Here is a 25,790-nt window from a genome sequence, read left to right as displayed (position 1 = left end):
TTGGTGGAACTCAGTGCTGCCTAGCTGACAGCTTCCCAAAACAATAAAAATGATAAAGAAAACTGGTTGTAAATGCCAGCTTATGTGTTATGACTCTAAAATAAAGCCTATTCCTCTGTATTTGTTGAAAATTGAGCTTTTTCAAGACCATGGTCTGAAGATGCAGTGAAGATACACCCTGATGAGTAATATTACTATTTTTGGCCTGCAAATATCAGCCTAACAGTACCTCTGCGAGACAAGTGGTTTGGGAGCACAAAATCCTAAAAATCCCTAAAACTCATCACTAAAAAAAAAAAGTCTTTAAGTATTGACTTGATCTTGAAATAGTTCTTTTTAAACTGACTGAAACTGAAAGCGGTATCTAATTTATGGCACAAAAGCATCTTCAAGTTATTTATCGTATTTGTAAGGAAGGGCAGTTGACATGGCACAACTGCATTCCCTATGTGATGAAGACGTGGCTAAACAACCAGTTGTTTTGCAGTATGTTATTCCTTATGTAGTGACATCAGAGCTAGTTCAGACTCAGAGTATATTCCTGAATGAAATAACAATTAAAAATGCTATTTTGTCCAAAATTGGAAAGAATGAAGAGTATTTCAAAATTTACTACAAAACATTTTTTTTTTTAGGATTCAAATAATCTCTGAAAACATTGTTCTTTCATCTCAGTATGACTTTACTTTATTTATTCCATATTCTAGTTATTATAAATGAAACATTTAAATCTTAGAAATACTTCAGGCTCTATTTAATTTTTTGATTATTTCTCCTAGACTTTTGAATTCATTGGTCTGTTTATACGCTTGATTTCCTAGATTCTAATTCTTTTGTGGAAAGCTGCTTCCACTGACATTTTAAAAAAACTTACACTATTTTATCTTATAAAATATATTATTAAAAAATGAGCAGCTACCGAAATCTCAAGCCACAGTCTCATCTGATAAAGGTTTCCAGTTGTGACTCATTACCCAATTCTTATGAAAACATCTCAGTGCTTTCCGTATAACACATTTCAAGAAGTGCATTGGCTTTGGGTAACCGCACGGTTGGGATGTGGGGTGCCACTTGGCAGCCAGTCTGATTTTGTACAAAGTGGCCTCTTATCTCCTGGTGTTATCACAGCCTGGCAATCTCTGACCTCTGGACAATGGATTGACGTGACACACGGGTGAAAAACATCTGTCTTAGCTCAATACGGGCTGAAAAAATCATTGGGAAAGGCTATCCCCTGTTCGCTGCTCGAGACTTCCAGATGGTGCCTGAGCAGGCTTTCAGGCAGAAGGAAATGAAGTCCTTATGTCCTCAGAGAGCTCAGTGACACCAAGGAGCTCCTGCTCGGTTGAGCAGCCGGTTTTTTAACATGCAGATTTATCTCCTCGCGTTTCAAGAGGCTTTAGAGGTTGCCACCGTGGTCACCCCTCAGCGGGCAGCGCCTCAGCGAGGCCCCCTCAGGCTCCTGCTCATAGCCAAGACACTGGTAGCATTTCCCCAGCCTTCTCTGATATTGGTACCCAAAAATAATCACAACGTTTAAAATAAAAACTCAAAAGCAGGTTTCGGTGTGTTTTTTTTTTTATTATTATTATTATTTTTATTTTTTAAAGGTTGTTACGCTTCTCCTCCCGACGCCTAGGAAGCTCAAGCTGAGCAGGAGCTCAGCCCTCCCCCACCTTCCTTCTCGGGGATACCGGGCCGGGGGCAGCCCCCAGCCCCCCTGGGGACAACCGGGGTCGGGGTGGGGGTCCCCGGGGACCCTCCTGGGACCCTGCCGGGGCTGAGAGGAGCCGAGCGGCCCAACCCGGCCAGCAGCGAGGGGGCCGGGCGGAGGCAGGGCCGCCTGCCCCAGCCCCCGCCTCTCTCCTCCCCGCGGCCCGTTCATCCCAGCCCCTTCCTCTGCGCTGCTTCTCCTCCTCCTCCTCCTCCTCCTCCTCCTCCTCCTCCTTCCCCAGCCCGGCCGCCCGCACGCCGGCAGCGGGGAGGGCCGTGCCCGCCGCAGCCATGGCTGCCGAGGGGGTGGACGAGCGCTCCCCGCTGCTCTCGGCGCCCAGCTCCGGCAATGTCACCCCCACCGCGCCGCCCTACCTGCCGGACACCAGCCCCCGAGGTAAGGCGGGGGCGGCCCCGGGGACACGGCCTGGGTGGGTTGGTGGCAGGGGTGGAGGGGGACCGGGGTCGGGTCCCCCCCGTTTTGGCCCCGAGCCCCCGCAGTGCCCCGGGGGAGGTGGGGGACCCCCGCTCGGTAACGCCGTGTGGGCCGGGTAGGCCGTGGGCTGAGCCGGATTGGGTTCCCTAAAAAAAATAATTAAAAAAAAAAAAAAAAAAAAAAGGCAATAATAAACGCTTACAGTCGCAGAGCAGGTCCGGACCAGTCTGCCTCATAACCACCTCGCAGGTCGGAGCTTGCGAGGTAATTGTGGGACTTTGGTTTTCCCATTAATTAGGAGCTGGATTAAGTCAAAGATGCTTAGCGCGGAGTGCCTGGATTCAGCAGGGCGAGCTGCAGGGCGCTGACTGGGGGAGGCACGGCATTAAGGCGTCCAGGCAGGGCAAATACAGCACCCAAATCGCTGTTTCATCCCTGGCCATCGTCTGAGTGCTTCAGCAGATGGGTTTGTGCCCTGGCAGCCGGGTACGGTGGTAAGGTAGCCCACTGCAGCGTGGTGGTCCATGCCCACAATCAGTGGGATGTCCTTGCAAACTCATTTCAAGGCCATAGTTGGTTGGGGCTTTATTCTTAAACAGATCCGGCTATCATAGCTAAGAATCTGCAACCTGGACTTAAAATGATGTGGTATTAACTTTCTTCTGCAGACTTACAGAAATCATCTTGTTGATCGATGTTGAATGTTTAGCAACCAGGTGAAAATTCTTACCTATGAAGCTTAATGTGACTTGTAAGCCTTCAGTTTTAATATATGTTTTTATCCACTTAAACGTTTCACAGCAGAAATCAAGGAAAACAAAGCTGACACTGAAGACTGAATAAGATTAGTGTAGCTTTACTGGCCTTTGAAATGTAAGATTACAGTCCTGCTGTCACTGGCTCCAGTGTGTTGGCTATTTCTCAAGGGTTTTTATATAATTGTATAGATCTATTGCGTATGTATGTAACTAGAATGCTACAAGTGGCACGTATGCTTTTTTGAATAATATTTAAACAAGTGGCCAGCTAGGCCTCTTTGGCTTGATATGAACGTGTACTTCAGTTAGTGCTGTGACTGGTTAACTTCCATTTGCACAAAGAAGTACCAAACTGAAAAACAAGAGAGAGTTTTTTTTTTTTTTTTTTTTTTATTTTTGCAATGAAGTTGTGTAGGATTGCCATCATCCCTGAAGTTTTGTAGTTTAAAAATTCCAGACATCCACTGTAGTTTGAAGTCTCCTTACTCAATGTTTTTGTTCTTAGGAATCCTTGTTACTTTTGTATACGTTTCAATCTATTAAAAAAAAAAAAGCCTTTATATACTTGAAAAGTGCTGAAAAGGTATCAGATCAGTGACTCATGTTTAAACTTGGGTTAAAATGTGTGACCTAGGAATAAACTGGACCCCACGTGCACGTTTTGGTTAGTACCCCTGCCCTGCTGTGTCTGTAACTGCTGTTAACTAATTTGGCAGCAGTGGCTGGGTGTGGTACTTGAGATAAGCGGCTTGTTCTCAGCGAGGAGGGCCTGTAAAGCTTTCTTTAAATACCAAACTTGGAGTAAGTTTAGAATCTCTGGTTTAATCAGTTCACAAGCAACTGGACCTAGTACCACTTGATATATGTATGTACACAAATACGTACACACATTCCATTTTATAAAACTTGAAGAAAAACATCTGCAAAGCAAAATTTTGCAAAGGGGTCACTTGGACCAAGTAGCCCTAGTTCCCTTGCTTTATACTTGCGTGCACCAGTTACCCTTAGAGAAAGAAGCTCCATAGGTGAGCCAGCTAAAGAGCCTTCTTAGCTAACAGGCAGTCTTTATCTCTTTTTCTAGCACAAGCAGGGTGAAGAAGCATCCTCATGGGGAAATAGTTTGTTTTTAAAGCCTGTCTGCAGTGCTTCCTTTCTTGACACTACCAGAACATGATGGAGCTTGAGAGCTAGAGGAAGGAGGAAGAAGCCCTCAGTGCCCAAAACCACCACCTGAATGTACGCTAATAGATTTATCCCCATACTTGTAATTATCTGCTGTGCCCAATATGTAATCCCGAGCTTTAAATTAGAGAGCCTGTGGTTTCACAGTAGTCTCCTCTTCCCTAGTTGGGCTGCAGCTGAGACCCACCTGACCCTTTTTGAGCGTAAGCTGGTGGGTGGTTGGGCGCTTGAGTCCTGGATATGGCCTGTTCCTGCCCACGGCAGCGAGAAAGAAAAAATCTTTTAGATGCGGGCACAGGGTTTAAGAAACTTTTCACGTGGACAAAGGCAGGGACCATCAGCTCTGCATCCTGTAGTAGAGTAATTATTATGTTACTCTGCTTTTTTTTTTTTTTTTTCCCCAGTTGTCTTGATTTTTTCAGGCTTTTTCAGTCCTTAACTACCAGTCCCTGACATAGGTCACTAACTTTTTACCTCCACCCCCTCCCAAGTCAGCATAAAGCATCTGTATTTAAAAAACAACCCCTCCAAAAACAACAAACTCACTTCTATTTGACCAAGGTAAGCTGCAAGCAGTTCCTAGTGGCTTCTGCCTTTTGGAATATCAAAAGAAGAAAGTGCCCAAGTACAGGAATCTTCTAAGGATGAATATGCGTTTTCTTCCATTGCATCTCTCTGTCCTGTGAGGGTGATGGGAGAATTGTAAGTTAGAGTAGGCTGTACTGCATGGCAGGGTGCTCTGCTACTCGTGCTGATCTAATTGCTGTTGGTTTATTATTTTTTTAGAAGAAAAAAATGGTAACATAGCAATAAACTAGAATGTCAGTAGCAGAATACTGACATTCAGTATCTCATTAGATGCATTCTGAAACATCAGCATGTATGTGAAATTTGTCTACCAACCATTCACATCCAGCATAGCGGACCTTCATGAACTGTTCCTTTAGATGTTAGCCTGTAATTTAAGCTGCCAAAGAGGAGAAAAAACAGAGACAAAAGTCATACCAAGTACATATGTTAATATGATTTGAAAGTGGCTAGCATTTTTATTAAGGGATAATGAGCAGAAAGCTGAGACAAGACAGTTCCTTTGTTTTCCTTTTTAGCTTCCTCCCCCCCCCCCCCACACACACTGTATTTCTCTTTACACTAGCACTTTGCTATTTTTCTTTTATGAGCTTTTCCAAGTGCAATTCTTTAAACACGAAGGTTGCAGTGCCAAGATACCTCCAGCTTTCTGCTCTGTAGCAAATGTTACTTGCTGCAGCACCACCCTGAAAAGCAGCCATTATTTGCTTGCTATTGTAAATCTGCTGAGACAGCAGGACAGGAGTGAAGAGGCTGCTTACCTGGAAGCCAAGCAGCTCCAGTATGAGGCTGGAAAAGTGGTTGTCTCGGTGCTTGCACGCGTTATCTGACCAACTTCCAAAATCCAAAGAGTTGTTGCTTACAAAGAGGGTATAGAATCTTGCAAATACCTGGAAGAGTATAGTTGCAGATTCTTAAAGTATTCCAGGATCACAGAAAGCTGGAAGGCTTGGGGATATTCCTTTTTTTTTCCTCCACTCTCTAGTACCCTTGTTTGCCTCTTACCTCTGCCCCGCTGCCAGGAGTTGAAAACTACCTCACTGTAAATGGAGAGAGCCAAGCAAAGAAGGCCTGCAACCTGTTTGTTGCTTTACAGGAGTGACCTGGCAGCTGGGACTGAACTGTAATTTCTTGACAGAGTTTGGAGAAGGTGCCTTTTCCTTGTTTTGTCTCCCTTTTTATTGTAGCCAGGGAGCATACCAGTTGCTGGCTGCAGAAGCAGTCAGGGAGCCTGCTTATGGCTAACAAGCCCCTTGCAGCAACCTTAACTTGAAGACTCACAGCTAAGATGCTGCTCTTCCAGTTGTCTAAATTTCAGAACTGTTTTCTGCATTTCTTATAATCTAGGGGACTTGAGATTGTTTCTGGTTGGCAAAGTATGTTTGCTTTATTTTATAGGTTGATTTTTTTTTTGTTGTTATTTTGCTTTTGTGTTTTGTTTTCCTGTTTTTGTGTTTTGTACCTTGCTATATCTTTTTCCCTGTATGTGGCAGTCTCGTACTGAAAATCCACTATCACGGTATTGCAAAATAAAGCTGCTCTTAAAATTTTTCAACTGTGTGCTGTAATTTCCCAGAAACAGAAAAGAAATCAGAAGAACATTCTGTTACCTGATATTTCTTTAAGGATGCTGGGTTCTGCAGCCACGATATCAAAGCTGAAGGTGTGAAGTTCCCTATCTCAAGTCGTGGAGCATCAGTCTGTGCGATTACATCAGGATTGCATTGCTGCATATAAGTGAATTTTGTGTCTCATCTGAAGTAATTCAAGCATGCTGGATGCTATTCTGAGATCCTCGAGATGTCCACCTGTCTCTGGCAAGAGTTAAAATGAAGTGCTGGGCTGGATTGTTTGTGGACCAAGTAGCAAAGAGAGCATGGAACAATGAAGATGCTGTAAAGCTTTGTGATGGTGTTTTGGATCTTAAGGACAGATGGAATCTCTTAAATCCATCCAGTTTGCAACAATGATGTTAAAATAGAGTCCAGGAGGGATGTGTGCCTCCTTACAGGCTTAAATGTAATGCTTGGGCTTGTCAGTTGTGATAGTAGCCTGTGATTTACCTCCACTTCAGCAGATACTGCTTTGTTTATAAGCTGAAAGACAGCTAATCTCTCATTACTTCTGTGAAGACTTCAATGGCTGGTTGGATGTAATCCTGAAATAATTTATTGATGTCCAAGGCTACAGGGAATTACAAATTAATATTCAAAAAAGTTAACTATGAACTACTAAATATGCCTGTTCCGTATTTGTTTACCTGAAGAACCCTGAACTTGATGAAATAAAACCTGTTACATGCCAAATAACCGTGGTAGTAGGCTTGTGAGAGTTTGTTATGTGGAATTGTTTTCATTCCAAGGATTCTTAAACCGAGAAGGATCCTGAGCTTTTTCTCCCTGGTTTGTTGTGGGCTCGGGAGCTGAAATTGGCTCTTCCACAGGAACACAAGGCTTCTGTGTTCTCTGTTGTGTTACTCTGTTTTAAGTGACTAAAAACCCCCTTGTGCATTCATACTTTGGCTTTTGGTCAACAAAACTATCTGGAGCCCTTGAAAGCAGAAGCTCTTAAGGTTCAGTTCATCTATTTTCAAGGTGTTCTTTTGTTGGACCTCAAAAAAGGAGCATTTCCCATCCAGGAGATGGCCTGGTCTCTTGTAGGATATGCTATGTATGCCCTCACCTTTTCTTTTTTAAATACTGGGAGTCCACTGTTAATTATGCCAAGTATACACCGAGTGTTAAGCTAGTTGGGGCTAAATACCTTGATCTTTTCATTTCCATAATTTTTCCTCTTTAACAGGACTCTTATTTTTACCCATCTGTGATGATTTATGGTGGTTTTGTGTTGCTGATACGCTTTATGTAGAGCTGTGAGTGATGTACTGTTACACAGAATTTGGGGAAAGTAAACATATTTGTCTGATGTTTATACTAATCGATGACTTCCATGTTTTTTTTCCCTTTAATTCATTTTTTCCTTGAGGCTGTGGCTGTTAGAGACCGTATTTGCCATCTGTTTTAGGATCCCGTTTGATTTTTCACCTGAGATTTCGTGATCTCTTGCAGCAGAGCTTCCACCTCCATATACTGCCATTGCAAGTCCAGACGCCAGTGGTGTTCCTGTAATTAACTGCCGTGTGTGCCAGTCGCTAATCAATTTGGATGGCAAGCTACACCAACATGTGGTTAAGTGCACAGTGTGCAATGAAGCTACGGTAAATAAATGATTTTGAGCATTTTCTTTCTGTGGAGGGAAGCGGTGGGAAGCTGAACAGTGTCACTCGTAGAATTCACATCCTCACCTACAAAGGGTGAGCCTCAGGCTGACCTCCCTGCTGATGCCCTGTCAGTGCAACCCACTGCTAGTGTAACTAGGGTGCAAGTTCAAGGGCTGCTGGTATAACTAGCAGCTAGAACAAACCTTCACATGCTGTCTGACCACCTCAGCAGGGTGTCATTCAGAGGCAGGGGACAAAAAGCAAAGGTTTTGTTTAAGTAATTACTCCTCCATAAAGAAGGGTAAAATGTTTTCTGAAATGGTTTTTAGTGGGATGAAGACTTCAATTATTTTTAGACTGGAAGAAACAAAGTAACTAACCCATGCTTTTCCCTGGATTTGTGTTTTCTTCCTGAAGTTCTACTCGGTCAATTTGTTAGCATGCTAACAAACCACTATACAACAATTTTGAAACACAGAAATTAGAGTTTCTGCTCCACTTACTGTAGTGATCACAGGCCTTTTTGCTCCTCCTTCTCTTTTCTTAATGCAAGTCTTTGGCTTTTGAGCTTCTGCTTCTATTTTTTTTTTTCCTATCTGGTTTTAGTTTGGGGATCTGATACTGAGGCACTCCAGAGCTACTGGGGGCATTTGCTTGCAAAATGCTGGATTATATTTATTTTAGAAAAAGCACTTTAAATTATACCCAGAAAAAAAAAAAAAAGACACCTTAAATCTGTAGGAAAACTTTTTTTTTCCACTTTTAAAAGCAAGAGTAGAGAACCTGCCAGTAATACTCACTCTCCCTGCCAATATATAATGTTGCAGGCCACAGTATTGTCCAGGTTTTGAGACTTGTGATTTTCAGTATGAAAGAGATCCAGAAACTCGACTGCCAGGTTTGAAGAAGATGAGTTCAATACACTTCAAAATAATATGACAGTTCAGCTAAGTCTGCATATTCTGTTAGCAACTGAGAGCCAGACTTTTGATCCTTTCACTTTTAAATAAAGCCATTACACCAGGCAAAGAGGATTTCTGGATATGTTGATGTTACTTTTAAAAAAACATACCACTACTTCAGTTCATTTCTCTTTTTTAAATATGAGCTTAAGACTTGTGTTCTTTATTGCTAAAATCTGAATGCTTTTTTCCATTAGTTTGCGGAATTTCTTTTTACTGGAAATGTCCGTGTGTGGAATTTTCACTTCTTCCTCTTTTGGGGGGGAGGGAGGTAGAGGAAACTTTTGATTTTTTTTCTTGACTCACAAGTTTCCATCTATAAGAGGAACTGTATTCTGTTAAGAATAAACTGCTAAGAAGATCTTGTCAGTCTTAAGTTGTTCTGTTTTCTCGTACTTTTGGGAGGAAGAAAGTGAATTGCTGTGACTTCTCATGTGTGTTCTGTGCTTTTTTTTGTTTAGCCAATCAAAAACCCTCCTTCAGGGAAGAAGTATGTTAGATGTCAGTGTAATTGTCTTCTTATCTGTAAGGATACCTCTCGGAAGATAGGCTGTCCAAGACCAAACTGGTAAGAGTAACATCCATAATTTCCTGAAAAATTAATTATTGCAAATGCACAGGTTGCTCACTGTCTAATTCAGAGTGGGGAATTCAGAATGAAACAGGAAATGAAGTAGCAGGTTGGCTTCAGTCCTGCCCTCTTTTCTGTTACACTGAGCTTTCAATCTCTTCTTAGCCCTCAACTTTAATTTACATATTTTTTAGAACAGAAATGAGTGTGATTTCCATAGTGGGCATTCTTACTGTTGAGCTTACGGTGTTAAAGATCCCACTGAGGTAGGAGTGTTTCTTTTTCAAATGTTGCAGCCCAAATAAGAGAAACTGAAATGAAAGCTGGGTCTGCAGATACTTGAATAGAGACTACCACACTGAGTGCCCTAGTTACCAGTCTGTTGTCTCTTCTGGTTTTGAATCATAGTTTGAGACCTGGGGGGTGAGGGGGAGGATTTTTTTTTTTATTATTATTTATTTTGATTACTATGGTATTAGGGAAAACCAATAACATTGGGAATCTTTTTGTAGAGGGAAAAGTGTTCATGGGAAACTTCGGTTGTAATACATCCTACATTTGGTAAACAGGTTAAAGCAGACGGTCTCCAATTTTATTAAAATACTTCTTGAAAGACTGCATCTCAGCAGTTTTCCTAAGATAGCCTGTGTATTTGTCTTATTAAAAGACAAGTAAAATTGGAGCAGTTTGAAGCAAAAAGTTGGGGAGTATGATGTAAATGGAAGGCTCTAGTCTGAAGGGAGGCCGTCCAGCCTATGATGTTGGTTGCATAAGAGTAGATAAGATGTAGTACAAGTTAAATAATACTTTCATTTTTCCCCCCCTTTTTTTTTTTTCACGGTAGGAAGTCTGATCCTTGTTTTGCTTTTTGTTTCTTAATGTGGGTACTGTCATTTTGGATGACAAATTGTGTAATTAAGTTGGAAATGCGCTGAACATAAAAGCAAATGCTTACGAACTAATTTTTTCCTTCAGGTGAAATAATTGTGTATAGTCAAAATAGGGTGTTTTTCCTCTAATTCACTCAATTTGAACAGTGTTTTTACCTGCTGATGTTGACTTGTTTATCAGTAGTGTGGGAAGAAGCAGAATCTGACTTGGGAAGAAGAGTTAGATTATGAAAGAGCAGAGACTCTTTCAACATGTTTCACACAGGCATGTACCTTCCATTTCACAGGCTTGCTCAGCCTAGTTATTAAGACTTCTTTTTCCTGAGGAGTGTTTCTACCATCATATGACAAGTCTTTGATCTGTACAGGGTTCTGGCTTGTGTAGCTGATAGTGAAAGAATGTTTTTGAAATTGAATGAAGACACCTTAGAGAAAAAACAAAATGTGGTCCATAATCTCTTTAAAAAAACAAAACACTATTGTAGCTTAAAAGTATAACATATTTGGTAGTGACTGACTGAACTAATTGCTTCAGTGCATCATCCTTTTGCCTGCTTAATTACGTGTACATTTAATGTTCTTAACACAGTAGACGCATCATTACTCTTGGTCCAGTAATGCTGATCCCAGAAGAGCAGCCAGCTCAGCCTGCCTTGCCAGTTCAACCAGATGGAACTAGAGTGGTGTGTGGGCACTGTGGAAATACATTCCTTGTAAGTAAAGCACCAGATTCTCCTCACCAAAACATGGTATTGCTCAGGCTATTGTAAGCACTTCTAAGAACGTATTGTCTCACTCTGTGGCATCTTTGAGGAACTAAAGCTTCTTCTGTGCTCATATTGCTGTGGATATCTAGTCTGTATTGGTTAATCTTTGCATTTCAAGAAAATGTGTATTGGTTTTCCTGTGCATGCATGGGTAAAGCCCAAAGTCACTGTTTCCACTCAGTGGTACAAGAGTTGACAGTGCTGGAAGAGGAAGTTACACTTATTGGGTTCTGTTTGGATTCTCAATGATGGCTATGTTCTGCTGTGGCTAAGATGGCATAGTTTCTGCCTTTTCTGCATGGGACCCTGAACTCTGTTGATTATAGATAGTACTAAACCATTAATCTGTCTGTCAGTTGTTAATGATGTGGAGATTATGGCTTATATCCAAGGCTGAAAGTTTCTCCTGCTCTTGTAGTGGAAGGATGCAGAATACTCTTTTGTTGCAAAGGCATTTTTTTCTTTTATATGAATAAGGGTCTGCTGTACTTGAATTTTGAGTTGGGAACAGTCTCTGCGATGCAGTAAGTAAGGTTTAACTTTATTACCTAGCAGTGCTGAAATGTGTGTCAGTTTTCTTTGTTATGGGAAATGGTTAAGATCAGTGATACAGCTGAATGACCTGTATTTATCACTGGAGTGTTGTGCTCCTGAAACAAAGGACTGTAAGATATGTAAGGGCCAGAGAATACTCGAGTGCGTTTCATGAAAGGAAAAGGGAAGCTTAGAAGGTGGCACTGCATGTTGTACTGTATTAGCAGAGAGGGAAAGTGATAGGTTCTGTAATGGAATAGCCGTGTTGCTTCAAATCCTTGCATCAGGCTTATGGTTCAGTGGGGTGTGTAGTAACGGCTTAATTACTATGGTAGGTGAAGAATGCAAGGAGCAAGAGATGGCTCTTAGTTTTTTTTTAAAGGGGAAATAAGAATTTGGTTGGGAATTTACAAGTAATGTAGTATGGGAGAAACCATTAGATGCTTGAGAAATTCTTTCTAGAAACATATATATTTAATCCTATTATAAGCCCTACTGAAGAAGTCTATAGTTAGAGATAGCTGGAGTGGGTTTTCTGTTTGCTTTTATTTCTTTTAAATGCAAGTCTGCATGTGAACTTATTTTTAATATTATATTATTACTAATTAACGTTACTAACAGAAAATTACTGGACCTGTGGAAGAGAGGCTTTTTTTTTTTTTTTTTGAAGGTATTTTTTTAAGGTATTTTTTTTTGAAGGTATTTTTTTTTATTACCACCTTAGGTACTTGCATAAACACTGTAGTCTGATACAAAGTCGTAATTTTATTTTGTAATGTAGTTATATTGTTTAGCAGTGTTTTAAAACTGCATAGGCAAAAGTAATGCTGTAAAAGAGTTATGGTATTAAATTTTATTTTGTTAACAGGAAAAAAAAAATCTCCGTGGTTTAATCGTGTTTTTTTTTGTTGTTGTTGTTTTTTAATTAGTCAGAGTCACTGAAGTAAAAATCTTGTTAGTAAGTTGCTGGCCTAACTTTGGATGCTCTCATAAGCATGGGGTTTTTATTTTAGCCCCATTTTCTTTCTCTGCAGAGAGACCAAGTAAACTTGGTAGTTTACACCTTGAACTACTTTAGGTGAAATTCTTCTGTGAACAGTTAGGATAGCATAAGAAAAAAAAAAAAAAAAAAAACACAGGAGGCTAGTATTGTGCATAACTACCAGATTAGGCCTTAAAAAGCTAAGGTCTCTGATTGGGAATTTGTGCATGTGACTTCAGATCTGATGGTTGCTTTCATGAACTGCATAACTTTGAAATTTGTATTACTCCTACCTGCCAGTAAGACTGGTTTACACAGTGTTTTAAAAAGAAGCCCTCAAAATCATTAAAAATACGAGGCTTGCGTTCTCTTACGAGAAGCATGAAATAAACCTTTTTACTTTATACGGCTTTCCCACTTTTCTTTGCTTCAGTCTTTTTCTGTTACTAAGTTTAAGGTTCTACAAATGAACATTTTTCATTAGGAAAAATCAAATTAGTTGGGGTTGGGAGTGAGCAGGGAAGCAAAACATAGTAGCAGTGCTTTAGGAAACCTGGAAATTTGAGTTTTGTGAGGGTATATCTGTACGTTGGCATCTCTACACTGTAAAGCAAATACATAACACTAGATGCACCTCTCAGCAACTCCATAAGGTACCTCCTTTGATTCACGTAGCAGTAAGATCATTAAAATTGTATTTATATATATTATAAAAACTTTCTGTATAAAGAGAGAAATGTTATATATGTATATAATTTTAATATAAACTTTCTATGTATATAAACTTTATATATAAATGTAGTAGACAGGCAAAGCTAGAATGCCTGGGATGAGAAAGGCAAATTGCCAGTTGCTTTTTCTGTGTTGTCTTGTAAGAGTATCAACTTACCACCTTTCAAAGAGGTTATTTTTGTTATTAAAAAAAAGCATAATTATGGGCTGCTCCCTCATACCACGTGCGTACTGTTCATTTTAGCTTATTTTTTAGCTTATTAAAAGCACGCTATGCAGTGTCCTCAGGTTTCTCAACTGGGAAAATATATTAACACTGAAGTGATGGTGTAGCTGAACTATGATAGTTAGTTGCATTTTGTTCACCAGATTTTTTTTTTCTTGGATAACCTGATAGGAGCCTTATTTGTGTTAAAGTTTCCACTGTTTCTGGCAGATTTCAAAGTTGGACGTGTAGATAAAGTGGTAGAATAGAAATGGAGGGCAAGACAAGAGTTTAACCATTGTGCTAAATCTCAGTTTGATCTGGTTTGGGCATTTCTGAGAGCTTGTGGACTCGTTCTGTGGCTGAGTTACTGCTCCTGCCAGCAGTAAGTCACTCCCTGCATCCCTCTGCCAGGGGCTCTGCTGCTGATTTGTAGCCATCAGGGGGCTGAGCTGCATTTGGAAATGGTGGCAGGTGGGAGTGGGGGGCCTGTCCCCCCATCCGCCTGTGACCTTTCTGCTTCCAGAGACCCTTGAAGGTCGGAGCAGGCTGCATAAGGCACAGGCTGGGGGATAAGCACTGTGCTCTGTCAGTTTGGTTTGGTAAAACTAATCAAATACAAAAACAGTCTGAAATAATTTAATGACACAAAAAAAAAAATAGAAAAAAATTAAATGTTTTAATGTTTTAAAGAATTTAAATTTGCATAAGTGTCTTGCTTTCCTAAGGGAATCTTGGGGTGGTACTGGGGTTGAGTGAGGGGTTTTTTTGTCAGAAGCACCTGCATGTGCTTACACAGCCATGTAAGTCAATTAAAAAACCACACTTAGTCACTTTGTCTTGTACTGAATGCATTGAGAACTAATCCAGGCTCAGAAGGTTAAAAAGTTTTTTAATATTCTTCTAGTAATTCTTCCACCTGATGTCTCTCATTTTTATCCCTAGTTGAAATGTGTAAGATCTCTATAATTGTCTCCTAATTGGTGATTTGGGTAATCATTTATTGTGTTTCAGTTGGAGGGGGAGCAGTTTATATTGCTAATTTTCATGTATCTAAACTCAAGTTTTATTAACACCATGAAACAGTGTTAGGGTACTCCAAAGCACTCGGACATGTCCATTAAAATACCAGCTATAACTGTAACTTAAGCTACTTGTAAACACACCAAAACTCCAAGAATTAAGACACGTTAAAATGACCTTTCCCTACTCTGATAATGTGATCTGAATTCTTGTAGTTTGAATGTTGACACGTTTTTTGTTCTTTCTATGAGTATGTCCTGTGTGTGCAGAAAGCATCATAAAAGTTAGTGCTTCTGGTACTTCCAGGTAAACTGAAAACAGAATATAAACGCTTTTGAAGCTCAAATGCATTTGAGTTTATATCCATTAATGATTATGGTTAATAATTAATACGGAATCTTAAATAAAACCATAGAAAGATCATTAATGAATAACTTTGGAAATACAGTTGCCTACTCTGGAATAAAACAGTAAACAGAAATGAAGTTGAATTACAGGTATGCAAAATGAAAGCCCTGGATTTAGACTGGCTTCTATTTCTGGAACTGCAGTTTAAGTAGCTGAAAAACCATCGCTGAAGAGGCCTGGTGCTATCTCTGGTGCTGACCACTGCACGTTACCCACTGTCACTGAGGACACCTAAGGGAAATGAGAGTAGTTTTTGCCATGGATGCATGTAAATAATCAACTTCTCCCACAGTCCTGCCAGAGGAATTAGCTTTAATGCTCATAAGATGAGATGCTCAGGTGGGAGCAGAACTACAGAACCTTTCATTTTATCCTTTTAGGGATCAAACCGAACTGTGTTAAATCAGTTTGGTTGAGTCCTTGCCTTGTCCAGAACCAGGGGGAAAATCAGTGGAGAATTTTCCCCATTAGAAGTAATTAAAACTGAGGGATAGAGGCAGGAAAATGTACAGTAAGCATTATGAACCAGATCTTTGCTCACAGAAAAACCTACTGGTACCAGTTAGGCATTATAGGTTACATCCTCTGTTTGCTTGCAGAGAAGATTGTAAATTTGTTCTCGGTGCTGTGCTGTAGCCAGGTCCCATGTTCTCTGGGGCCTGTGTGTATGGGCTCTGATTTTGATTTGTGTTTATAGCAGTTAAAATAATACGATTTGCTTCAGTGGACTGACTCCTGATTTCTCACAGAGATAAGGAGGATCTGAATGGAGGCTTCAGTATCCTGGGCAATAGCTTCTAGGTGCTAGCAATTTGCAGTGTGACTCTTGCATGAATTATGAGGGGAGGAGAGAATTATGCTTAACAAGGGAACTGTGCTAACTACCTCCAGTTGGGAAAGGCAGCAGGGAAGAGCTGTAATTACACTATAAATATTTACAGAGTGAAGAGGGATGGTATCCTCTTGTTCGAGGCAAACATCTTTGAAATGGCTGCTTAATACTCACACTACCACAGAGTACAGTGTAAGAAATATTGCTGGTTTTGAACAGGTACATGACTGCATCCTTTGGTGGGCGTAGTGCTAGGTGTTACTTCTGCTAAGGCTGTTCCCAGGGAGACTTTAGTTTGTGCATGGAAGGCTGTGACTGTACGATGCATGGATTTATGTATCACCTTTTAAAGATGTTATCTTAAGTAGTCAATAGCATTCTTAATTTCATTTGTGTAAAACTTATATTTTAGAAAATAAGTGTCCTTGTTCTTTAATCTTTCAATGTTTAACTCAGTCTTCCCAAGTGATGCAATGGTTGGGGAAAGATGGGAAAATGAATCTATCGGTAATTATGCCAAAGAAAACACATTTATTTTGATTCAGGGTATGTTCGTAGACTTGGAAGAGAAAAAAAACTGTATTAATATTTTGTTGCCCATACTGTGCCTGTGGTTGAAACCACATTACGTCAAGTGAATCTTGTAATGCTAAGACGAGTCATGGGAAATTTTCACATGGAAATCGTAATCCTATGTTGCCACTGACAAAAGGGCACCCCATTTACGGAGGAAAGCAAGAAACAAGTCAAAGAAAGCCTGAGAAGCAAAAATGTTTTCACAGTGACGTTTAGCATGAAGTAAAACAAACATTTTCTCAGGCCAGTTTTTCAACCTTTTTTTTTTCTTTTTACAGTGGATGGAACTGAGGTTTAACACGCTAGCAAAATGCCCGCACTGCAAAAAAATGTAAGTTTTCCGAAAGCAAGGTTGCACAGTCTATCTTTAAAATAAGTTGCCAGTTTCTTCCATAGAAGTCGTTGGAGTAAAGTCTGTTTGTCATGCTGATTATTTTTGCCATGTTCATACGAATTTCAAGGCTCAACAGCATGTTACATTCACATGAATTTTCCACTGTATGTATGAGTCGGTAACTTCTGACAAATCCAACCTGCGTTTATTAAAGTGCTCTGGTTGACTTGTCAGAGGTAAAAATAAGCTGCTAACAATAGACAGAAATGGGTTGCTAAAATTAACGGAGGCTAGGATTTCTTCGTCTTGTCTTTTTTTCTTTCATCCTTGAAATTTTCCTGCTTCATGCAGTTAATCAGGTAACGCGTTTAAAAGTAGAATTTGAATTGTCTTATTGTGAATGACTGGAAGGAAATAAGCTTGTCTTAATTTCAAAGAGGCTTTACTGATTTCATAAACTCAACAACTACCTTACGTTAAGCATCTTATTAAGTTTGTGAGTTTAATATTTATAAACTGGAATAACTCGTCTACTTTTTTTGCTATTACTTCAGTAAGAGGGAAGTATTCCTTGTGAGTGAAAAATTAGAAGATGAGAGCTATAAAATGGCTTGGTTTTATTTGGCTTTTGTTTTCTTAGTTTTTTTGTTTGTTTTTTTTTTTTTTCTGAAGATTTGTTTTGCCATTTTTAGGAGAAGATGGCATTGGATTGGTATATATGGATTATTAGGTTGAAATAGCGTTGATCTTAAATGTTACAGTACCAACATTAAATTTGTATGGAATGTCAACCATAGTGTGTGGAATACAACTTGAAGATCTTACTTCAGAGGCTTCCTTATCCTGCCGATTTATTTACAAACTTGCCTTCCTTTGATAGGGAAGTCCAAGTTCCAGTTAAAGGAGCAAATATATTGGGAACAGAGAACTGCAGTTGTGTTGAAGGGAAACTAGCAGGTCCCTTAGGAAACAGGAGGCTTAGAATAAATGTACTTCAGCTGTTGGCATAGCTCGGACTTCAGAAGTGATAAAAATCTTTTAGCAGAGTATGTGATAGCGAAGTCTTTGTAGTGGTATGTCTGACCTCAGGGGTGTAAGTGATTGGCTATGGAACAGTGCATGTGTTTGAGTTTGCTGAGGTCAAATAAACTCAGGCTCTTAATGAGATATTACTTTGCAGGTTTTTTGTTTGTTTTTACTGGCTGCAGTCACATTCAGTTTTTTCCTTTTCAGGGCTGGGGGAAGGGCTGATACTTTGTAGGGTTTGTTTGTTTGTTTGTTTTTGAACTAGTTGCAGTTAATGTTTTATTTTTTTTATCACTTAACACTTGACAGTTAACCTCATGCCATCTTTCTTTCTGGACTGTCCTTAAGTACAGAATATTTAATTTGCTGTTTAACGTTTGGGGCTGTTGCTGTTGGGAAGTTTTTTTTTTTTTTTTCCTCTTCCCAAAAGTTACACCATGTGATCTCTTGGCCTGCCTGCTGTTGATTTATATTACTTGGATTTTAAAAGATAGCTGGAGTCAAAGATCCCTTAGCATTTTGTCTTCAAAGTGCAAAGCATGTTGTGTGTATGTAATAAAACTGGACTATCTCTGCAGTGCAGCCTGGGAAAGTGACAGCGTAAGCAGCAGCTGAGTTGCAGAATACAAAACAGATTTTAACAAATCACCTTTTCTGTCCATGAACTGAGGATGCAAATCATTAAATACTGTAATTTAACTTTGAATGGATTGCTTGGTCTCTTCCCGCCTTTGCGATGTGATGGCCAGGAGCTCTGCACTTCCAGCAGCATAAACACTTCTAATGCATGGATTTAGGGCACAGCATAGGTGAGGCAGAACTTTGAGCCATGGTGATGGAATAAACAACCGCAGTGACCTGCTGCTTTCTCTCAGCCCTTTGTTCAAGGTCACTGTATCTGTAGCCAGGTACACAGAAGGGAACCTGGGGTGTTGCCAACTAGTGCAAAACTTTCTTCATTAGTAGCTGACGGGTCAGGTGCAAAAGTGCTTCTTTCTTCTGTTGAACCAGTTGTGGATTGTCACTTAAAACAAGGATAGTATAGATTGAAACAAAAGGCACCTCAAATACTGCAACAGTAAGGCTTCCAAGAAGATATCTGTTGAGAATGAAATTCTCAAATACTCCTTGTGACTTTTTCCACAAATTTACACTGCAGTGAATCTCTGCAAATGGCTTTTGAAAAAGGAAAAAAAATAAAGAGAAAAAAAATTGTTAGGAAATGTAGGAAATGAGCTGTGATGCAGGTTATAATCACTTTTTTGTTAACCGACCAAATCTTTTTGGAGATGGATTACAAAGCTGCTGATGCCAATGTGGGTGAGGTGTTTGTGGAAGTCATGGCAACATGCACATTACCTACTGCATCAGGACAAACAAAGGTAGTTACTGAGGAAGTTGTTGCCATAGGTTTTTATTTTATCATATAGACGATGACCTAAGAGCAGGGTGCTAAAGTGTTTCTTTCACTGTTGTAGTGTTGTGTGTTTCAAAATACCCGTTGTTTTGTCAGCCTGTTCTCCCACCTCCCCACAGAAAAGGAACCCACATTGATTTTGCTATCTTTTTGCCTCCATAAAACCTGCAGGACCTTTAAGCAAGAGAGGGGTTGGGATTCTGGCATTATTGCAGCCTCTAGTTCCAGCAGTGCTTTTCACCTTCAAAATACTGGCATTTTGATTTTGCCTCTTAAAAACACTCCTAAAGGCACATCTGAAATCGTGGTAATAACTCCTATTATTTGGAACATAAAGAGGCCCTCTGTTCTTTTCTGGGCCACTTCTTTAATAGACTCGGTCCCTTGTGGTTTTCTGCTTGTTACCACCTGGTGCTTAATTGGCTTTGGTGTCTCCTGTACCTGCTACTGCTGCCTGAAGATCTGCAGGTGCCTCTGCTTCCTGAGCAGTAGCTTTTGTAAGACAGGATTCTAGATTAACAGAATGGTTTGGGTTGGAAGGGACCTTAAAGCCCACCCAGTTCCAGCCCCCTGCCATGGGCAGGGACACCTCCCACCAGCCCAGGTTGCCCAAAGCCCCATCCAGCCTGGCCTTGAGCACCTCCAGGGATGGGGCATCCACAGCTTCTCTGGACAGGTGGACTGCTGCCTTCTTGATGGTTTTGTGGTGTCTTCACCCTCTTTAGTCACACAATGAAAACAGCTTCTGCTATTGAAAAATGTTGTTTTGACCCTAGTTTTGTTATTTCTGAAGGTGACTGTCAAACCTAGTGCAGTTTGTAGGTTTTGGGATATGGTTCAGCTTTCTGTATTAAAATTAGATCGTATGATTGTGTGTCTAATTTGAGGTAGGTAGAATGAAACTTTAATACTTAGAGTGGCCCAGTGACTAGTATCACTGAAAACTAAATTCCTAATTTATCAGGATTGCTAAATATTCCCATGTTTATTATGTGATGTTAGAAATGTAATATTTGTACTTCAGCTTTCGGTAGGAGGGAAAAAATGCAGTTAAAATTAAATGAAGACTTTTTACTTTTCTTCCATCATTTGAGGACATTTCTCCCTCACCTTTTTTTTTATGGGTAGTAGGGGGCAAAGCTTGAGAGAAATATGGATGGAGAATAAACATGGCACCTTCACTACTATGATTACAAAAACAGGATCATAAGTCAGACAGCTCTGAAAGTGAAGGTTTCTCTCCTAGAATGAACTTTCCCTGTGAAATATGGAGTGCAGTAAATATCATGCATGTTTTAGGTGTGTTAACCATGATGTTTCTACCAGCTTGCTGGCTAGTTACTACAGATTTTAAATTATCCAGCTCCATAATGGAAATAACTTTGAGCATTGAGCTGGCAAGTTCTGCAGGAGGAAGGAACCTACAACCAATTTGGCAAGCTCAGTGCTCATCAACTCAATTTTTAGACACTTGACTCCCTTTTACACAGCTTCTGGTTGGTTTTGTTTTCCTTCAGCAGCTTGGAATCAGACAACACATTCCTCCTCTAGAATGACTGTGGAAGTATTTAAGGAGGTTTGGGGGAACTGTGTGTGTATGTCTGTGTTAAGATTTGTCTCTTGCTGATAGTGACCGTTAACCAGTGATCAGGGTGAGGGAATTTCCACTTGGGGAAATAGCAATACCTATGTGCAACCCTTGCCTTACAAGATGAAGCTCAACCTGTGTGCACTAGTTCGAGTTTTTTCCCTATTTTTTTTTTTTTTTTTTTTCCCTGGGGCATTTTAGAAATTCCTTGTAGAGGAATAAAATTGGAGTAAAGCTGCTTAAGTCACTCTATTTGAAGGCTTTCTAAGGTGAATGCTTTAAAAAATGCTAGTCACATGCAAAGCATATGAGGCCTTACTATGTGGTTAAGTAATTGGAGCCAGAAATTTGGTCAGTCATATGATGGATGCGCTACTTTAGTCCAGCAGGGCTTTCTTCTGTTATATGTTTATCTCAAATATGTTGAACCATCATGAGATGAAAATGACTTTCTCTTGCATCTTTGAACACAGTACAAGAATCCCAGTATTTCCAAAGGCATGCCAATCTCCCAGAGTGGGAGCAAGTACTTTAATGATGATGATATACTTCAGGTTGCTTTGAAACTACCTCAAAGACAGATCATAAATGTTACATGAAAGCATTTCAATCTGTTTGGCTTCTTCAGTTCTCTGTATTTCAAGGGAATCAAGTAATATTCCTCATTACTGTAGCTATATGTGATTGGAAATGCTTGACCAATAATCCTTAAGTCAACCAATGCTGAGCTTCTAGCCAAAACTTTCTAACCTGTAGTGAAGAATCTAACATTTTATTAGCATTTTGTATTCAATTTAGCTGAAGCACTATAATAGTTTGTTTAATGCAGTAGGCAGAGACTGCTGTCTCTCTTGGAGTTTGTAGCCTAGATGATGTGTGACAGAACTTCCAAAGGATTTATTTAACTTGGTTGCCAGCAGGGGTTTGCACAGCTAATTTAGCTTGCAGCAGAACTAAAAGAAAATTGGTAAGCAAAAATATCTTGTCAGATTTTTACAGTTACTACAACTGACTTAAATGTCTAAGGAATTCCTCGTGCTGAAAAGTTTTTGTCATGTTTCTGACTAAAACAGTTGGGGGGGAGGTTGTTTTGTCTGTGTGTTCATTTTTGCTCTTCAAGAAATGGGGTAGTGTTTAGCCAATTCACAATACTGAGTGAAATATTCCAGTAAATTGTGCAGGTTGTTACTGTTCAGACGTTTAGGGGCAGCAGAACTGATTTCCTGGTGCTTAGATGCAGTGGATGTATTAGAGATGTGTATTGATGTATTAAAAGACTAAAAAGTGTCTTACAACCTACACTGAAGCTTCAAAGCAAATTTAAGGGTTTTGCAATCCAAAGACTACTCAAGATTCTTACCTGGGTGCACTGTGAATCCTGGATGTGGATGCATACAAACCATAGGTGTGTTACTACTCTTTGTTGCAAGTATCTAGATATTGAGATTTTTTTCTTTTGTACATCTTCATTTATTGTGCTTCTTTAAACAAATGTAGACTGTCCTTCACTGTTTGATAAAATTGTAGAATTGCCCTTCAATTCCATAAACTCAAAATGGTGTATACGTATTGCCGTTCTCTCCCTTCCTCCCCTCCTTTTAGACTGAAGATACTTTTGTGTGGTTCTCTTTGAATTTAATGTGCCATTTATTTTCTAACAGTTCTTCTGTTGGAAGTGCGCTGCCTCGGAGACGTTGCTGTGCATATATTACAATTGGCATGATATGCATCTTCATTGGAGTTGGATTAACTGTGAGTGATGTACTGCTTTATGCTTGCAATGGTGCAGAGGAGCTCCCTGGATTTGAGCAAGACCTCTTAAATTTGTGTATTTTTGTCATCTCTGTTAAAACCATGGACTTAATCATTTGAGTTAGCTAGAGAAATGAAATGTTCCTAAAAGATCTTCACTCACTTGGAGATTATTTTCCTCCTGGTGTTAAATTGGACTTTTCATCTTTCTATGAAAAATAATTTTACTTCTTTTTAGAAATACCAGAACATCTTGATCTCACTAGGGCTCTTAAAGCTTCTAGGTTTCCAGAAATACATATTGATGCATAGCCAGGAATAAAAGTCTCACTGCAGTGGAGGGGAGTGGGCCTCCAAAAGAGTTGGAACTTGTACAAATTATAAAGGAAAATACATGTTTCTAAGGAGTAAAACCAGATAATAAGCTATTTACAAGTAATTTACAAATAAAAGTAACAAATTGTATTTACAATATAAATATTTACAGAAGACTCCTGCTGCTATTATTCTATTATTTAGAAAACTGTCTGGCTTGCTTCATGCTGAAGTATCTAGTAGTGATTATTAGAGCCACCTTTTTACCCCATAGTCACAAAAATAAATATTGGGAAATGCCATTAGTTGGATTCATGTGTGATTCTCTCTGTACCTCTAACTTGCGTTACAACCTGATAACTTATGTGTGTGAGCGTAAATGAGTTTTGAAGGATTTTTCCATTTTTTTTCCTACTAAAAACAGTTACAGCCAGAAATAAAGACAGATTTTTTTTTTGACAACCTTACTGAATTTGGTCAAAATGTTTCCTCATGAGGTATGCCCAAGAGGCTTGGCTTGTGCAGTCTCCATCCTTGGAAATTTTTGGGACCCAACCAAATTAGAACCCTGAGCAATTTGGCTGACCCTGCTTTGATCAAGAAGTTGGACTAGAGACCTCTTGATGTCCCTTCCAAGTTCATGATCACAATCCAATTTTATGACCATAAAATTGAGCTAATGAAATATTTGATTGATCCTTAACAAAGTGAAAAAGATGCTGAAATACTTTTTAATACTGTTTCTTCCCTGAAGAGCGGGTAGTGCTATGTTTCACACTGTTTATTTTTCTTTTTTTTTCAGGTTGGTACGCAAGATTTCGCCAGGAGATATCATGCAACATATGTTTCTTGGGCTATTGCTTATCTCTTAGGTTTAATCTGCCTCATCCGAGCCTGCTACTGGGGAGCCATAAAAGTCAGTTATCCAGAGCACAGTTTTGCATAGAAAAATTGTTAGGTTATAGCAGATGAGCATCTAGTAATTCTGGATATTACATCTTGGACACTTTTAAATCTTTCCTGTAAGGATTCCATTCTGTTCAAAGTAGTTCTAAGACTGGGGGTCTCTAAGAACAAATGTTCATTGCACTACATAATATGCAACTAGTTTGTTTTGCTGCTAGATTCCCTAGCTCTGAATACTAAAGCTGTGTTTACATGTTCATAACTCTGTCCTTATAGGTGTTGAATTTTATTTCAACAGACAGTATTAAGTTTTACATTTCCTTTGTTATGTTAAAATCAGTCTGCCATTTTTCTAGATGATCAGTAAGAATTCAAAAGCGAGAGTGTTTATAAGTGTTTCTACAGTAGCTTCACATTTGTACTTAACGTTTTAACTAAAATTACATTAAAGTGGCTTGCTTTAAAACCTAAGCAATAAGCATTTTGCTTGAACTGCTTACTGTATCTTTTGCCTAAGATCATAGTGACCTTATTCAGGAAATGAAAGTTACGAGTGTACTTCAAAAGACTGTGACACTGTTGCTAGAGAGACATTTGTAAACACTGTATGCTTTGAGATTTTCAGGTAAAGAGATGCTCTTTTGGTAGTCCAATTAAATTTCCACTTATCCAGGATTGGATTTCAGTTAGGATAAATGCTTTCTTCTCAAGGATCCTGGGACTTTGGTGGGTTTTTGTTTTTATGTTTTAACCGGCAAATCCTAAAAGCCATGCTCGGATTATGGAACTCCAGTTACTTGTGCAAGTTCCTTTACAGGGTCTAAGGGAAGCATTTCATATGACTTGTTTAGAAATACTCCAGCGTCATGTAGGTGACTATAAGGCGGTGATGGGTTGCCTCTTACTTTCCTTTGATCATGTCAGATTTTCCCTCTTTGGGAGAGTTATGCACGGGTCACTGCAAAGGGAGACACTGTAAATTCACATCTACTGCTGTAGTAAGAAAATGAGCATTACTTGGATCATTCCAAAGTAATTCAAAGTACATCTAGTCAATTTAGCACTGACTTAATAAGAGAATACGGAAACAGAAAGCTTTTTCTAATGATGTATTCACAAAGGATTGAGGGACCAGTTCTTGCACTGCTCATCTTTACAGTTTTAAACAAGTTTTTGCTAAATTCAGAAGGAATGTCCTGAGTAATTTAGACTGTAGTAATTTAGATAATGGGGTTGGATGAGTAAATTAATGTGGATGTTTCAGGGATACATGTAATTTAAATTATCTGTGTTTCTCCGAGGACAAAATGCTATTCAGATACGGATTTTGGAGCACAATAAATGTAAATGATCAAACTGTAAATGATCTGTCTTTGTATGATGCTAAATGTATAAAAGCAGTAGCTCAGGATTACATTGTACCTTTTACAAATAAACTAATAAAGAAATAAAGATTATTATTCAAACTTAATATATCTTGTTATTTATAAACAAAAATACAGAAGTGGAAGAATTCATTAATGATGTGTAGAAACAACATAGATATTGTGCAACAGGAGTGAGTTTTGCCTTTTTTCCAAATGGCAGCTTCAGGAACGTGAACAAGCTGCTGTTTTCCTCATGGTTTTGGTAGAATTTGGAGAAAATAAATAAGGGATGAGACCACTGTTGAGGTTAGTAAGGTTCTCCTTAGTCAATGGCTTATTGAGGGGAATATGGTAATGTACTCTGTGGATTACTGTGCTCCCTTGCATCTTAAACCTTTGAATACTTTTTTTCTGGTTGTATTTCAAAATACTGTACGCTATGTCCTGAAAAAAAGTAGATCAGGGTTGTACAGAAAATCACACAGAAAATCATCCACTGTTCTTGTAACTTAAGAGGTTAAAAAAAAAAAAAAAAGCTGGCTATAATGTTAGATCAATGAATCATTTTTTTTTTTTTTTCCCCTCTGTTAACCTGTGCTTTATTTCCTAGCTCATACTTCTTCTTTTTCTTCTCATTCACTTGAGTGGAAGGGAATATATATGGACAGCATAATTTATTTGTGCTATTGTCTTGATGAAGACAAAG

General features: G+C 39.3%; 1 protein-coding gene across 1 annotated transcript; it reads left to right on the top strand.

Annotated features, from left to right (window-relative positions):
* Positions 1 to 1,963: 1,963 nt before the first annotated feature.
* On the top strand, positions 1,964 to 25,121 carry PIP4P2 (phosphatidylinositol-4,5-bisphosphate 4-phosphatase 2). The gene is made up of 7 exons (XM_084307034.1): positions 1,964 to 2,110; positions 7,746 to 7,894; positions 9,321 to 9,427; positions 10,910 to 11,033; positions 16,658 to 16,710; positions 22,406 to 22,496; positions 23,614 to 25,121. The coding sequence occupies exons 1-7, from the start codon at positions 2,005 to 2,007 to the stop codon at positions 23,755 to 23,757; spliced, it is 774 nt and encodes a 257-aa protein (XP_084163160.1). The 5' UTR covers positions 1,964 to 2,004; the 3' UTR covers positions 23,758 to 25,121.
* Positions 25,122 to 25,790: the final 669 nt, after the last annotated feature.

Source organism: Netta rufina (genome assembly GCF_964035555.1).
Source record: "Netta rufina genome assembly, chromosome: 2".
NCBI lineage: Eukaryota > Metazoa > Chordata > Aves > Anseriformes > Anatidae > Netta > Netta rufina.
The sequence above is the reverse complement of the archived record's forward strand: the minus strand, read 5'-3'. Positions and strand labels throughout refer to the sequence as shown.